The 17,471-nt window shown below is 38.1% G+C and overlaps 1 protein-coding gene across 1 annotated transcript; it reads left to right on the top strand.

Moving 5' to 3' along the window:
• The first annotated feature begins 1,598 nt into the window (after positions 1-1,598).
• On the top strand, positions 1,599-16,848 carry LOC129238107 (insulin-like growth factor-binding protein complex acid labile subunit). Its single transcript, XM_054873147.1, has 2 exons — positions 1,599-1,715; positions 15,685-16,848. Exons 1-2 carry the CDS (start codon positions 1,599-1,601, stop codon positions 16,846-16,848), a joined length of 1,281 nt encoding a protein of 426 aa, XP_054729122.1.
• Positions 16,849-17,471: the final 623 nt, after the last annotated feature.

Below are 17,471 nucleotides of genomic sequence, written 5' to 3' on the forward strand. Positions count from 1 at the left end.
TCCCACAATTCCTTCCTTTTAAGACGAATGTTCTCGCGCAAACGCTTTAAAACGTCTAAATAATATTCAGCGTTAACCGATCGGGCTTGCGGAAGGAACTCCAAGTGCACCACACCTTCGTAATCGAAAAAAACAGTCAGCATAACCTTAATTTTTGAGCGACTTTGGCGTGGTTTTTTGGGTTGATGTACGGCCCTCTTTGAACGATTTGTACCACTGGAAAACACGTGCACGCGATAGAGCAGAGTCCCCATAGGTTGTCTGCAACATTTTTAAGGCGTCTCAAGCCGAAATTTTGTTGGAATAACAAAATTTCAAACAAATTCTTTGTTCAACTTGAATTTCCATCGTTAAATTCGAAGAACACACCCGAGCTTGACTTGTTTACAGTAGCACAGAAAACAAACTATGTGACATATCACGCTGAAATTTGCCATGTAAGCTTATAACAGTCCTACCAAAAAACAAAAAATGTATTTTTGCCATATGTCATCCGCGGACCGTTTTATTGATAACGTCTCGTTCATATTTGAGTAGAAGGTACATCCCGACATATTATTTCACTGAAATGAACTTTTTTCTAGAAAAAAAGAGTATCGAAATCCAACTTTATCCCGGATATTTAAGCTTGAACTATTTGAATTTCGTGCGTACGCAAAATTTTAAAAATTTAAATAAGCCATATTTCACTCGAAAATGAAAATTGTGGTTTTAAGTAAATAGTTTTAATTAAATGAGCAATCATTTAAAGTCTGCATGGCAAACGAGGCGACGCACGCAACCGAGGCAACGGCATAATCCCTGAATTGTGTGCAACAAAGTGTCGTTAATTAAATCTCTGCTGCCTCGTCTCGCTTGCCGTCGACCGCTGCACTCAGAACTCCCTTTACGACACACACTAACAATAGATGCCATAGTTGTTGTTGTTGTTAATGTTTTTTTAACATTTTTCTCTATTGTTTTTCTGCGGAATTTAAACAAAAAAATGTTCTATGTTTCAGTTTTTTTTGTTTGCCTTTTGTTGGTTGCAGTTGCCACTACTACTTGCAACTTCCCTGCATTGCGTGCAAACCAAAAATTACTCGAACACATTGTTGCTTCATAAAAACGATGAAGTGGTGGCCAACCGTCCGAGATGTAATTATGAAAATCCTCTTGCGAATTCCCATATTATTCAATCTGCCTCTATTTTCTCGGATTCCCTCATTACATACAAACATATATCTTATTTCATTTTTGCTACCTTAATTTTTTTCTTAAATTATATACATATAATTTTTTTTCTTTTTCATTGCATTGCAGGAAGCCAACGTTTCGTTAACTGAAGATTCCCAACAGCAGCAAAAGCGCTAGCAGAGAACGGGCAGAGTACAAATAGGAAAAGGGCGCTGATAGCAGATATTGTATTCGAGGTCCCTCAGTGGTTGTAAGCAGCGTGTTGGTGGAATCAGTTTACTTGCTGCTTACAAGTACACAAACACACTAGCAAATATCTATACATATATAGTAATTCCGCTGTTGCTACTCACTCGTGTATACTCGTATAGTCGTGCTGCAGCACGTGCCGGCGCGCCATTCCGTGCTCAACACACCGTGAAATGTGCAATTCTTGGCTCCTCATAATTGCGATTACACTGGAATGCTTATGGAATTCGCAGCTGTCCGAAACATCGAAATCATGCCCAGCCGAGTGCATCTGCTTATCACAGACACAAGTAAGTTAAGGGCGGAAAAAAAAGAAAAAAAAAAAACAAAAAACAGAAAATAGGGACAGCAAACATAGGTGCCGGGAACCGATGTATGTAGGCTGGCCAAGCCCTTTCATGCCAAGGAAATTTACTTATTTTTTTACACTTCATACAGCTTTATAAGTCCCGTGATAATAACTTTGAAATGAAACATAATTTTATAATCTATATTTTAGAGGTTGACATTAGAGCGATTCCATGACAAGTGATCCAAGTATTTCGCACATTGTAGTCAATTCTCTTAAAAACTGTTTTATTTGTAGTACAGACATAAATACCTCCGGTTTTCACCGACGGATACAAGAGGGAATCTAGACTGGGAGCGGAGGTTTGGTCTAGGCCTTCGCGATGCTGTAGGAATCCTAAATGCTCACGGATCGCTGTTGGGAGGGACGCATAAGTAACTTTTCCAATAGTCAAGCTGCGATCAAGACGCTGTCGTCGCCATGCTGAAGTCTCTTCTGGTCAGCTCCTGTAAGGAGGAGATCAAACGTCTCGAATGTGCAAACAAACATTTATCTTATCTGGGTTCCAGGACATAAGAGTATAGAGGGAAATGAAGTTGCCGATGAGCTTTCCACAAAGGGGTCGACAGAACCGGTTGCTGTTGTCCCCATCTCACACATCGGTGGCCCCTTGATCGATGTCAAAGGGAAACTGCACAATTTCTGCCTTAAAAAAGCGCGAGACATATGAAATTCTATTTTATTTTGCGCTATTTGAAAAACACTTTGGCAATGGTACGACAAAATCTGGACGCTTAAAGTACTGAAGATCCCCTGCCATTAAATTTCAAAACTCATAGCGGTGTTCATCGGTCACTGGTTGATCGGAACGCATGTGGAGAAGATGGGACTTCCGTACCACTTCCACTGCAGAAGTTGTGAGGATCCTCCGGCGATAAAGACTGTCGAATACTTTCTTTGCAAATGTTCGGGCGTGGCGGCTAGGCATTTGAGGTTCCTTAGTGTGCTTTTTGGAGATGGCCTGAAGCAGTTCTCTAGCCTAGATTCCGCCACTCCATTCACAGCACTGGATGACTGTAGATGGTTTGTCTTTCCTTCAGTTTTGTAATCTTTCGCAGGTACCTGCCTCGACTTGAGTATAATATAGGGTCCGCCATATAACTTTACGGAATTAAAAATGCTATAAAAAAGAAACTAATCATTATTTTTCCAAACTGGTTTTTTATTTTGAAGTACAATCCTTCCGGTTAATGATGGAACACAACTTCATTCATATGGCTGCCTCGGCTAGCCATGCACCATCCCATACGATCGGTCCAATTTTTCAACACATTTTCGATTGTATGCGGCTGTATTTCAGCTATGACATCGCGTATGTTGGTCTTCAGTGTATCAATTGTTGCTGGTTTGTTGGCATAATACTGGTCTTTGAGCAACAGCAATATTTTCGGGTGTACGCACGGTTTTTGGTCGGTCACGCGTTGGTTTGTCAATAAGCAATCCAGTTTCTCTTACTTTTTTCGCAAAGTAACGCACATACGCTTCATTCGGTGCTTTTCTTCTTCCCATTGCCGTACGTAATTTTCGTACAAATTCTGCAACATTACCATGATTTTCAAAGTAATGTCGCAATATTTCCCAGCATTTTTTGAGCGTATACACAACCATTTTCGTTCAGCGGAAGAATAAAACTAAGTTTCTGTCAAATCAGATGACAGCTAAGTGTTACCATTCTTCAACTAATACCTAGTTCAAATCCGTACCGATAGATGGCGGGTCCTGTAGTTTTGAAAAAATAATAATTTTGAGATTAATTCAATGCTGAAATCTTTTTTTGGTTTTCTGTAGTGAAATATAATTTTCGGTTCTTCTCAAAATTTTTACAAACTACTTTTTTGATTTTTTAGGAGAAAATGTACCTTTAAAAAGTTGTTTTTTAGACAAAAAAATAAGTTTATTTTTGCTGGTTTTGTTTATTTTTTTTTTTGTTTTGTCAAAAATTTTTAGGGTCTTGTCTTTTGTTTTGAAAAACACTGAAACTGCAGAATTTTGAATGTTCTTTTGAAAATTTTAATATACAGGGTTGGCCATATTAAACTGACCCATTGAGTAACCCTATAACTTTTTACTGTAATTTGAAATCTAAGGTTTACGTCAACAAGCCAAAGACACTAGGCGCACTTAAGGCCAATATCCGACGGGAAATAGCCGCCATATCGGCCGAGACGCTGGCCAAAACTATGGAAAACGCCGAAAAACGGGCACATTACGCTATACGAGCTAAGGGCGACCACTTGCGCGATATCATATTCAAAAAGTGATGTAAACGAATCTCCTTGAACTAAATTAAATGTTTTTCACAATGAAACACAAAAAAATGTTTCTTTTTCCATATTTTTTTAATAATCACATGGGTCAGTTTAATATGGCCAACCCTGTATACGACTTTTTTTTATTTTTAAACATAAAACTTACTTAACAAAAAAATTTGGTGGGCAAAATTAAATTAAAAAAAAAACAATAACAATTTAAAAAAAAAATTGAAATGAATAAAATAAATGTATTTTGTTACTTTTTAATATAACTCAAAAAGTTATAGGAAACCCATTTTGATACTCGCAGGTATTTTTAAATTAGGAGGAATTGTCTCAGCTATTTATAAAAAACATTTAAATTAAAAATTAATTTTAAATTAAATTAAAATTCTGAACAAAATTTTCCGAAAAAATAAAGTTACATTTTTACATTCAGAAAAATAGTTTTTTTAAGGTAAATTTAATGCTAAAAAATAAAAATAAAAATAGGTGTTAAAAAGGACAGAAAATATTTCACTTTCAAAAACTGATTTTTTTGTTTGATACAAATTCGACTTTTTCAAGCGTTCTCATATTTTTCCGTTTAAAAATTTCGACATTTTAAGTTTTGACATTTTTCCCACTTATCGTGCGGAACTCCCATGAAAACTTCTTGCCATTCAGGGACAATATAAAACTGAATGTCCCTACATTACTCAAGCGAGTGATTTTTGTCAAATCTTATAAGATTATAAGTGTTTACAAATGCCTTTGCGCATGTAGCTACGTCAACGATTCCTTACGGAGACCGTGCGGCCGTTCCGAATTTGTATCGCTTTCTCCCACTCTCCCAAAGGTTCAATCGTACCCGGTGTATCACTATAGACGAGCGCCTACATGAGTCTTCACAAAAAATGGTCCAAAAGAGTCAAGCCACACGACTTCGGAGGCCAACCGACGGTCCTATTTCATGAAATGATTCAGTCTGTGAAGGTATATGGTATTATAAGATCTTATAGCAATCACTTTGACTGAAACGATTGATATTGATGGAGGCAGCAAATCACTTGGTTGTAGCGCTCACGTTCAACACTCAACTTTGGTGTGATATACAGTTTTTAAAAACCACAGACTAAACATTTATTTTCACTAAACAGATATCTTTTCGTGCTATCTTTTCGTGCTTAGAAGTTTCGGATTTTAAATTGAAATAAAACAACGAAAATTTAAATTGACTGGGCAATCTTTATTATTTTTGTATAGAACCATTAAGCCATAAATGGACCTCACCGCTGAACACCACAAATGGGCCTGAGCGCGCGATGAACACTTTTCCTTATGAAATGGCAATGAATACTGAAACAAAATATATAAATATTTAGTTTGACAGTAGGCACGCGTGATCTGTCACAAAGACTATTGGAAAAAGTACCTCCAATCTGATCGCCCCTTATAAGAAAAGTCGAGAATCTCGTGCTTATTCAGTACATTTATTCAGAATCCATTAAAAAAGAAATTAGGACTTCACTGTAACAAACAGGTTAAATTAATTGATTTTCAGTACATTTTCTGCTCGATTGTTAAACGTTCCACAAATTCACCTCCTGCACCAGCTGGGACTTGTGCAAGTGCAGGCTAAGATTTCTTCTCAAAAATTTCATGTAGTGCACAACCTCAGGGCGAGTGGTTGATGATGACTTTTGGATCTGCGCACAAATTCACTTCTATTACGGCTTTGGCTTTCCCGATTTGCCCCATTAAAGCTGGTGATAGATTAATATTACTCCTAGAAGAGAACAGCGACACAAATTTTTCCATCATACTGCCGGATTTTAGAGATGAAGAAGATTTGTATTGAAAGTACAAAATATAAATAGGAATAAAATGATATGCCAACAACAACTAATTATCTTGTAGGCGATGAAAAATGTAGCGCAAAACACAATCACCGCAAATAAAGACTGCAAGCAAACTGGGCACAGCAACAACTGAAAAAAATAGTTGAGAGCTGTGAGTAGGAAGGAGCCAAGAACCATAAAACTAATAAAAATGACAATAACAACAAAGAGGCAGTGAGAATTTTCTGAAAATGGCAGGAATGGCATCGCAGCCGCTGAAGTGGTGTCAACGGCAGGCAGTAACATGCCACAACAGTAAATTCATAATCGCAGACATCCAGAACAGAAGTGGCAAGCACAAAAACAGTGGAGAAAGAAAATTTAAAAATACGAAACTGCAAAATGACAAAACGACAAAACGAATTTTAAAAGGCAAAAACAATAGTAAATATATATTTTGAAAAAAAGGTGGCCAACAAGAAAAAGTGCAAAGAGATATCGTAAGCACAAAGAAGTAGAACAGAAATTAAAGAAAATCTGCAGTCGAAAAGCGCATAAAACATGAAATAATGCATAGTGGTCGATTTTCTGATATTCTGTGAAATTCTTTATTCATACAAGGGGGCGCAAAATTAGTCATCAATTTTTTGTTTGTTTAATTTTTGACTAAATAAAAAAATGACTTTGAGTGATGGTTAGTTTAGCTTTGATGAAGAAGTTCTAAAACTCAGAGCAACTATAAAGCTGATTCATATCCGAAAAATACGCGGTTCCTTTGAAATGCACATGCCAAGTCAAAAAACTGGCACGTATTCAGGTTATGTTTATTTTTTTTTATCGGGACAACTAGCAAGTGCAGCACTCAGACACAATTAAGTTCCTTGTACTACACTCGGATTCTCATTTAATTTTCTTTAAATCTACCCGACCTCCGAAGCAATCTGGGTAGAGCTTGTGGTACCAAGGAGCCAAGGTGGTCGCTTCCTAACACATCAGTGCCAAAGGCCTCAAGCTTGATTCGAGCAAAAGCCGGACAGATGCATAGAAAGTGGTCTGCCGTCTCATTCTCCTCTCTGCATGCTGGGCAGAGTTCAATGTCTGAGATGCCCACCTTTACCATGTGCTTTGCCCCAACCATCAGTCCACTCTGCGATAGAAGGGACTGCGACAGTCGGTCGGACATGACAGGTAACATCAGTTTTCCCATTCTAGCTAAATAATCAGAGATTTCGTTACCCGCGATACCCACGTGTTCCGGGACCCATGTGAGCATCAAGATAATATGTATGTCTGCCGATATAGTTTAACCTGGATGTACAGTACTCGCACTTGAAGTGGTTGAGGGGCTGTCTAAGGTCATGAGCGCAGCTTTGCTGTCGCTGCATACACATACAGTTCTGCCTCTCCACCTGCGGAAAATAGTTCATTGCTTCTTGAAAAGCATACACATTTGCTTGAAACATGTTTGTTAGTAGCATCTCTTGGACAAACGCACACCAAGTTTCACCAGATCGGTATATTTCTTTCTTTCGTTCCTTAACGACAACGCACCACCTCACTCCTCAGCAGTTGTGGTCGCAAAATTAATGGAGATAGGGTTCCAACTCGTTTCACATTTCCCCTATTCTCCAACATTGACTCTCTCGGTTCCCGCGGACTACTATTTGTTCCCAAAGTTGAATAAATAGCTGGCGGAAAAAAAATTTTATTCAAACGAGGAGATGATTGCAGCAACTAACGGCTATTTTTCAGACTTGGACAAATCCTATTAATCTTAAAGGATCCACAAACTAGAACAGCGTTGGACAAAGTGTATAAGTCTAAAAGGAGACTAGGTTGAATACTAAAAAGGTTTACCCCAAAAAGCTAAGAAATTTTTATTTTTGGACGGAGTTTTCAAACGTCCCTCGTAGCGCTGCAGCCACGTACTTCATATAAGATTGTGGCAAGTATTCTCAAATAACCTTAGGTGAACAGGTCTTCTCGAGAAAAATTTTTTACAAATCAAACAACCAAATTTTGGAGAGGCAGAGAAAGTTTTGCAAGAAAGAATAACGTCAAGGAAATCAAGTCTTCGGTGCTCAAAAATTGTCGATGTACTATCGGTTCGCTTTTGGCGAATCATATGAATAAATTTGTTTCGAAAACCACTTGATCCCCTCGAAAAGGAACGCCAGCTTAGCAACTGCAAATTGATTATTTTAACTATGAGTTGGACAGATATCACCATATCTGAAATAAGAATTGTGCGAACCCAAAAAAACATCAATCAAATTGGGCGTTCAACCAAAATTTTTATTCAACCAGTGCCCACCACTTCATTATATATATATATAATTGGCACCTACACCCTTTTTGGGTGTCTGGCCGAACTCCTCCTCCTATTTGTCGTGTGCGTCTTGATGTTATTCCACAAATGGAGGGACCTACAGTTTCAAGCCGACTCCGAACGGCAGATATTTTTATGAAAAGCTTTTTCATGGCATCACAACACTCGGAGGTTTGCCATTGCCTGCCGAGGGGCGATCGCTATTAGAAAAATGTTTTTATTAGTTTTGAGTTTCACCGAGATTCGAACCAACTTTCTCTCTGTGAATTCCGAATGGTAGTCGCGCACCAACCCATTCGGCTACGGAGGCCGCCACTTCATTAGGTTGTTGGTTATTGAGGAATATTGTATGCTGTCACAACAACAACAATAACCAGTAGAGTGAATGTACTACCTAAGGTGAACAAAGACTAAAAAATTAGCTCGAAAACGGAGGTCAATATATTTTTGTTCGATTACACAGACCAATATAATGAACCAATGAAGTACAAGACCATGCAATTCCTATTTAAAATCGGTTGATGAGTACGAAAATTCCCTACTTTTTTCCGTTTTGTACATATCTTTCGAGGTATGGATTTTGCATTTATGAAAAAAGTCGGTCATAAAAATTTCTTACATCTGGAGAACCCATCCACCAATCAAAGCAAGTGACTAGTTAAATAAAAGGCAATTAAATTTGCTATCTTTCGTTTATGGAAAATTTTTATTAAATATAAAAGTCTTCAAAATATCTTCTGTAGATATAAAAAAGTGCGTGTAGCGTAGTACACATAGCATAAGTGAAACTTTCAAGGCAGACAAAGAAAGAGGGAGAGACTCGGGAGAGAATGAGAAAGAGAGAGAAATAATATATACCTAAATAAATTCACAACATTTGCATAGAATACAAATAGACAAAATTTACAAAAACCCGCACAATACGATCTGTCGTATTCTAACTACACGTTGCTCTCTCTCGCTCCGATGTATTAGCGTGGCGTTAGAGCCGTGCGCACATATAGCGTCTAACACCATAAAATGCATAGACAAGGCCCGCCTCTCCTATTCTAACGATATGTTGCTCTCTTTCGCTCCACTATAGTAATATGACGTTAGTGCAGTATGTTTACGCGTCACTCTCTTTCTCTCTCTGTTATATTCTAACGCCTTGTATATAATGTACATGTCGTTCTCTCTTGCTCCTACAATACGAGTAACGTCGTACGTCTTATGCTGAAAACAGTGACCAACATAAACGCAGTCCTCTCTCTCTTTACTCTCCATTCTCGCTCGTCCATCGACGCCTAAGAAGTTTCACTTCAAAAATAAAATATGTTTTTTTTTGCACATGAATAAATATTTTCGATTTATATACGAAGAGATATAATTTTTTACTCATCTGCAAAACACTTTGAGATATAAATGAAAAAAAATTGAGATTTAATGCACAAATCCTCCAATTGATATAAAATTTAGTTATCATCTTAAAGTCAAATATCCTGCGTTTTTTAACATTTTTATTTTATTGAATTAAATATATTTTAAAAATAATTTTTTTTTGTTCCAATTTTTGGAACACATTTTCTTATTGTTTAAAATTTTTGGGAAAATTTTTTCTTTGTCATTGTCTTAAAGTCAAATATCCTACGTTCTTTAAACATTTTAATGCTTTTTTTTTTTTGTAGAATTAAATATATTTAAAAACATTTTTTTTTCGTTCTAAACTTTTGGGGGAAAAATTTTTCTTTGCCATTATCTTAAAGTCAAATAACCTGCGTTTTTCAGCATTTTTATGCAATACTTTTTTTTGTTGAATTGAATATACTTTAAAAACATTTTTTTTTTAATTTTTGGGGGAAAAAATTATCTTATTTTTACACTTTTGTTTTTGTTGAATTAAATATACTTTAAAAACATTCGTTTTTTTTTAATTTTTAGAGAAAAATTTTTCTTTGTCATTGTCTTAAAGTCAAATATCCTGCGTTTTCGAACATTTTTATATTTTTTTTTTTGTTGAATTAAATATATCATATAACAATTTTTTTTCTATTAAAGGGGCAGATACCTGTAAACGGCCATATTTTCCGTGATTTTCATTAAAATTATTTAAAATAAAGAAGTCAATATATATATTTTTTTTAATTGGCAGACAGTTTATTTATACATTAAAATAATATAAAAAAAATTTTAATCATTTAAAATGGCGGATGTACACTCAATGCTTCCTGGAAGGTCGCAGCGGGGCTTCTCAATCGGCGGGCATTGTAGCATCGGCGTGAGTGACCTGAATACAAGAAACCAAAAATTTTTTTGTTTATTAATGTCATAATTTCTATATGAATTAAAAAAATGAAAAATTCGCGGAATAAAATGCTTCAAAAAACAAAAAATTAATTTTGGGGCGAATTTTCCTAGTATTTTTGCTTCGAAAAAATTATTTTTTTGAAAATTTTTTTAATTTCAGGGAGATCGGTCAATAACTTTATAGTTTTGAGAAAAACGCGTCTAAAGTTTGAATACATGAAAGTTCCTCTCCCAACGCTCGAACGCAAAGAATAAAGTCGTCACGGTTGATGATCCATAATATATGAAATACTTAAATTTACGGATTATATTAACATTTAATGAAAAAAAAAAATTTTTTTCAAAATTTTACAGGTATCTGTCCCCTTAATAATTTTTGGGAAACAATTTTTTTTGCCATTTTTAAAAGTCAACCCTCAACCAAGATTTTCAACATTGCGTAAATCTCAAAACTATAAAATTTTTTCAGTTTACTTTTTTTATGCACTGTAGACTTGTAAACCAAATTTTAGACAAATTTAAGAGTAAATTTTAAAATATTTGGATCATTCGACATGGAATCGCTCGAATGGTTGAGATGCCAGGAAGTTCTGGTGACCAAATCTCATTTTTGGCACAGGTGTCAAGCAAGAGCCTCTTCAGTAAAACTACTGATACCCGCTTACTCAGCCTATATTTCTCACAGTTCTAGAAACTCCGCGTTATGTGGGTATGAATTTTGAGAATATTGCTGAAAACCTATTTAATTTGTGTCCAATTTAAGACTCGTTTAGTATCAATAGGAATGGCACAATATTTTCAGATATGAACACGTACGACTGTATCACCCACTAGAGTATAGCTTTGAAAAACCTTGGCTTAACGCATACTTCGCTCGCTCACGCTTTCGTAGGCTACTCCGCATGGCTAATAAAAGTGTAACCTATCATCGCAATCATCTTTGCCTTAACACTGGAGCCCTACTGATTTCACTACCATTGTAAATATGTATGTATGTATAGCAAAATCCTTTGGAACACCCTTTTTTGGGTATCTATGCCACTATTCGAATGCTCGCCAGCTTTCTGCTTAATTCGCCAAGTCTACGCTGCTGTGCGAAAGTGGAAATCAAAATGCAAGAAAATTAATAAATCCTCATAGGCGTTTTTATCCAAAGCGCGCTTACAGTGATTATTTCTTCGCTTATTTTTGTATATTTACCATTTTGATTGCCTATTCGACTTTCGCGCGTCTTCTATTTTAGCTACTAAGGCGAAAAAAATGCTTATTTCCCTGAATTCAATTCGACATCGGCGCATTTTATTCCATCCTTCTACTCCGCTCTAAGGTGATTGCTCTGTTTTTTTGTTTTTTTTTTTTCGTAATCTTCTGCGTTTCATAACAATAGCTTGGCTATGGGGAGCGCACTAATATTGTGCGTCCCCAATGTCAACCCGTCTACTCCCAGCCGTCTGGCCTGAAGCTGGCATTCTCCTACACACACAAAAACAGGCAAATATGTATTCCACGAAGTCTATGCAGCTTATAAATACTTGTACGTAAGTGCTTTTTGTGCCCTCGCATATTATGTTTTCTATACTCCACTGAGACCTCAATACGTTCACTTACGAATTGCTGATAAAATGGAAAATTTAAGTAATTTCATTATTCCAGATTTGGTGCGCAACGCAATCCAGATCATCCCACTCGCTTAGTGGGACGCCAGTACTCGACTGCTATTGATTGTTCTTCTCCAGCTCCACAAAAAAAATAAGTTAAACAAAAAAGCTCACTTCTCACCCCGCCCCTAACCGATCTCTATCTGGCAGCTCTTTGCGTCACTATTTTAGATGGTCAATTCCCCACTGCGAAGCCAAAGTGTGCTGCTGTGCTGCGCCTGAATGCTCATTTCGATTCGGTTTGCGGAGTAGTGCGTCGTTGCATCGCCATACATTCGGCTGTCTCATTCATTTCTTTTCTTCTCCTCAGCGTTTTCATTAGGTTTGCCATTCCATTTTTCAACAATGACGTCGCGACATGAAACTTGCAATTATTGTTATAATAAAATTGTTAGTAAAATGGCAGCGAAGTGCAAAATGTTAGATGCTGTCGGAAAGTAACTAATGGGCGAATATGTAAAAGGGAAATAGAATGGGTGGTTATGTAAGGAGTAAGTTAAATTGCAGTTTAATGGACAGTACTTTATGCATGATGATTAAATAAAATTAAATTTAATTTAATGATTTAAACAAATTTACAATTAAAGTCAAACAAAATAAAAAAATAATAAAACTAAAAAAATTTAATTAATAAAATGAAAAAATAATATCAGGTTGCGCAAAATAAAAATAAAATGTCAGCCAAAAGATAGAACCATGACCTGTATACCGACATCGACGTAGTGAAGCGCATTAAAATTCAGCGGCTGCGCTGGCTAGGTCACATTGAGTGAATGGACAGCAACGCTCCAGGAGAGAAGGTGCTCTTTTCGCACTGCACTGGTGGAACTCGCAAAAAAGGACGTCCCCATCTACGGTGTAAAGACCAAGTTGTCGACGATCTGACGCTCGTAATGCAGAGGTGATTGGCACAACATTTTGGTAGCGGCCAAGACCGAGCATCGGTTTTAGTTGCCAGCTAAGTGAGTAAGTTTACACGGATGGACGCACCCTGTCTTACAACGTCTCCTTTCCACTCTTCCATTGAGAGTAGATTGATTGTGGCTGTTAATAGTAGCAATCGGCAGAGGAAATGCGCTGTTCATTACTCTGGGTAGCTACGGAATTCCGACTATAACCACTGGCCACCACTTTCTTAAAGTGTGCTGTCTTATTGCTGTGCTACTAGTGACATCTTTTGATTCCAGATCTCCAGAAAGAAAATAAAGAGAATGTGTGTATTACTACAGTTATGAGAACAGATATGAACCGATGATGATAAACCGTGTCAGCCCTTTTAATGTTACCGTCCTTTTCAAAGGCGCTCCACTGTGCTACAATGGGATAGTTGATTACTGGCCTAGATATCGCTTTATATAGTGGGTGTATTGCTCCGAGTTCTATTCCCCACATTTTCCCAATTTATCTGCTGCTGTTACGGCCGCCGTAGCCGAATGGGTTGGTGGGTGACTGCCATTCGGAATTCACAGAGAGTATGTAGGTTCGAATCTCGGTGAAACACCAAATTAAGAAAAACATTTTTCTAATAGCGGTCGCCCCTCGGCAGGTAATGGCAAGCCTCCGAGTGTATTTGTGCCATGAAAAAAGCTCCTCATAAAAATATTTGCCGTTCGGAGTCGGCTTGAAACCGCAGGTCCCTCCAATTGTGGAACAACATCAAGATGCACATGACAAATAGGAGGAGGAGCTCGGCCAAACACCCAAAAAGGCTGTACGCGCCAATTATATAAATATGAATATCTGCTGCGGTTGCTTTGCGTTCCCTATCCGAAACTGAGAGCTCCCAGTTTAGCTTTCCATCTAGCACAAAGCCTAGAGTGGCTGTTAATAAACAGTATCAGCCCCGTTTTCTCCAGATTCATTCCTAGTGCTCACCTATTACTCCAATGAGATCGACTATTACTCAATCTATTGAGAGATATTTGTAGAAGATCACCCAATGTCCGGTGGTTTCCGGAGAACGCTATAGCACTATGATCATCATATGCAATTATCTTCCAGTTCTTGGAGCAGGCTCTTTTCTACCAGTTTCCACATCAGTGGTGAGATTATCCTAGCCTAAGGCGAAAGCCTGACCAAAAATTTCTTGTTAGATGTTACACTCAATTCTACATTTCAGAGACACTTAGTCTAAATTAAAAAGCCGAATAGGGTTAGTCAGAGATAGCAAGCGGTTAGATTTGGCTGACTAAAACGATATCTCAAAGGCCATTATGTATAAGTAATGTAGCTTAACTGTCACTCACCGCACGTTTATGACCTAACCTTGATAGCCCTTATCCCAAAAAGTGGAGTCAAATCCGTAAGACTATTATTGTTTTCAAATTTGATAAACAGGAATAGTTCCTCAGTCTTCCACCTGAACTCTTCTATTCAGCGGAAATTCCAGTTTGTGCTTTAAAATTTCTACCAAAAATCACTTGAACTGGTGGAATTAAAGACTTAGCTTTAAATAAATTCAGTGACCATCACCCGCAACTTAATGTACTACTACCCTCTAAACCTGCTGCCACTTCACTCATTCATGCGTACCTATGTTTATCAAAATTACAAGTGGATTTCTGCAATATAAGTCAACTTAATATTCATTCAACACTAGGAAAGCCAGAAGTCAGCTGAACCTTCCGCCACCTCCCCGCTCTTACCTCATCCTATCTTTTGACTAGGCGCTGACATGCGTGTCTAATTTAATTCAATTTACTTGAATAACTTGAAAAGGAAATCAGTCAAAAATCACGCGCATTTAATGGCGCTCATGATTTGGCACTTCCCCGAACAGCTAACTACTCCAGCCATCATTACCCGCAGCCATTCGATGCAGGCAAACGCACTTCATAAAAGGTACACACGCACTCACACATATTCACGCATACAACTACACAAATAATGTCATGCATTCAGCTGTGGCACAAATACCCGCAGTTCAATGAGCGTACGCAGGGGTGTGAAAGTGGAATTATTTGCTGCTGGGAAATGACGTCGGAGGTGGGAGTGCCGCAAGTCGATTTAATTTAATTTGCAGCAATAATGGCGCATATTCAATTTACCCACGAACGCATTTAACGCCATAAAGCGTCACTAAAGCGTATTATGCAAAATGAAGCAAGATGTGAAATGCGAATAATACGAAAACAAAGCGTGGAGAAATAGAAATGGCGAAAACAAAACCATAAACATAAACACGAACATTGCGAATAGGTAGATAGAAAGTCAGACAGACAGACGGACAGACGAATAGACAGACAGAGAGCCAGACATAAAAACAGACGGATGGGAAGCTTCGAAATACAAACCGCGCTTGCGGCCGAGAGTGATGTTACGCATGAAACAGCCACAAGCGCGACCACTCGAGTGCCATGCCAGTTCACACCTTAGCTTGCCAAAGCAATAAGAAAAATAAGAACAACAACAAAACTCCCCAGAGCACACTTAAACGCATTTTTTTTTTTTTTGTTTATTTTTGCTTTGGTTTTTTGTTGTGTTTTTCTTTGCGTGTCTATTTGCTCTTCGCCCTCTAATTCTCACTTTCCTTCTCTGTTTTTTTTTTCTTTTTCTATTCCCTTAGGTGCTGTGTAACACTGGCGGTCTGGAGCAGATTCCATTGCGGCAATTACCCTCCACCGTTGAGAATCTCGCATTAACGAAAAACAATTTTCCGATCATAAAACCAGACTCATTTGCCGGCTTGCGTGCCCTTAAGAAACTTTCATTGGACGGCAACAATATTACACGCATCAAGCAGTTCGCCTTCCGCGGTTTACCGCGTCTCAAGGAGCTCTCCATCCAGTATACGCCACTGCAAACAGTCGCCCAATTCGCCTTCGCCGGCCTACAAAATCTCTCCACGATACTGCTGAGTCACAATCAAATTGCGACCATCGAGGGTAATGCGTTCGCGGGCACATCGAATGTCAAATTGATTTTACTGTCGAATAATCCACTCATACGCATCGATAGCTCTGCCTTCTCGAGCCTCACCAATGTTGGACACTTAATATTGCCCTCCGGCATACGCACCATCGAGCCGGATGCTTTTTTCGGCATGGACACGGTGGGGCTACTGAAACTTGCCTACATGGATTTGAAAGAGCTGTCGCCATACACTTTTCGCGGCTTAACGAATGTGCTCTTGCTGACGCTGCAAGAGTCCGATTTGGGTATTATATGCGCAGATGCTTTCACAGGTCTGGCGCAAGTGGACAAATTACAAATACTTAATAACAAAATCGATCTTATCGAAGAGTTGAACTTCACCTACACAGCGGATATTAAGTTGCTCAAGTTTCATGGCAATCATGTGCTGGAAACACCCGATCCCAATTCGATCATCATCGATGGTGTGGCACAGCTGGACTTGGTGAATAATCATTTTCCCTGTGGCTGCCACATTCACACACTACTCGATGGTCCGCTTGTCGAGGGAGCGCACAATCTCAGCGAATTCCTGCAGAAAAACTACTGCATCTCGCCATTGGATGTGAATGGTCGTGCCATGGCGGAACTGGACATCGATTCCATTGGTCGCTGTCAAGATCAACTGACTAAGGGCAATCTCGGCTCGTCCGCCTCGTCGATGGCGTTGAGCGTGAATGTGACACTACTCATCGCAGCGGCCACAATTGAACTAAAAATCTTGCGCACCATTTCGGAGCAGTTGCTGTTGCTGTGGCAGTATAGGGCGCGTGGTACGCGTGGGCGACGGCGCCGTTGGCATCTTGTCGGCAGATGAATCCATGGTGGTAGCGGTGGCACCGTGCTGAGTAGCTATCTTTTTAGTGATATACAAAGTTATATTTAAGTAAAGTAATTATTGCAAATTTTATTATGCATCAATTTGCGGCGAGTTGATGATAAATAATGTAAGTACTAAGATTTATTGTTTAAGTAGCGGTGCGTACGGTGGCGTCTAGCACGAAACAACTAATTAATTGCTAAGCTTAAGATGAATTCCATAAATAATTATCACAAATTGTCCAACTATATTACGTATTTATATGAAAAACTTTGGCTAGTTTACTACTCTCTCAGATGAACTCATTTAAATTCTTCCACTTTATAATGTAAAAAGACATATTTTATAAATTGGTTGGAGCAGGCATCGAAAAAAAAATTTGGAATTATTACACAGCAATGGCCATAGCGTATTTTTTTATGATCGCCAAAGTTTTTTAAATGATGATGGATCTGAATGAAGCTTCTAGCCTGGGAATTTTTTGATCGCTTATTATGAAACTGATATCATATTTTTAAAGTTCAAAATGGTGGATCCAACATGACTAACGCAGTTTGGAAAGCCAGCCGGATATTTTCGAAATTTGGTGTACGGTTTTTTATTCAATCAATGATTACAAG

The sequence above is a fragment of the Anastrepha obliqua genome, chromosome 2 (genome assembly GCF_027943255.1).
Source record: "Anastrepha obliqua isolate idAnaObli1 chromosome 2, idAnaObli1_1.0, whole genome shotgun sequence".
NCBI classification, from domain to species: domain Eukaryota; kingdom Metazoa; phylum Arthropoda; class Insecta; order Diptera; family Tephritidae; genus Anastrepha; species Anastrepha obliqua.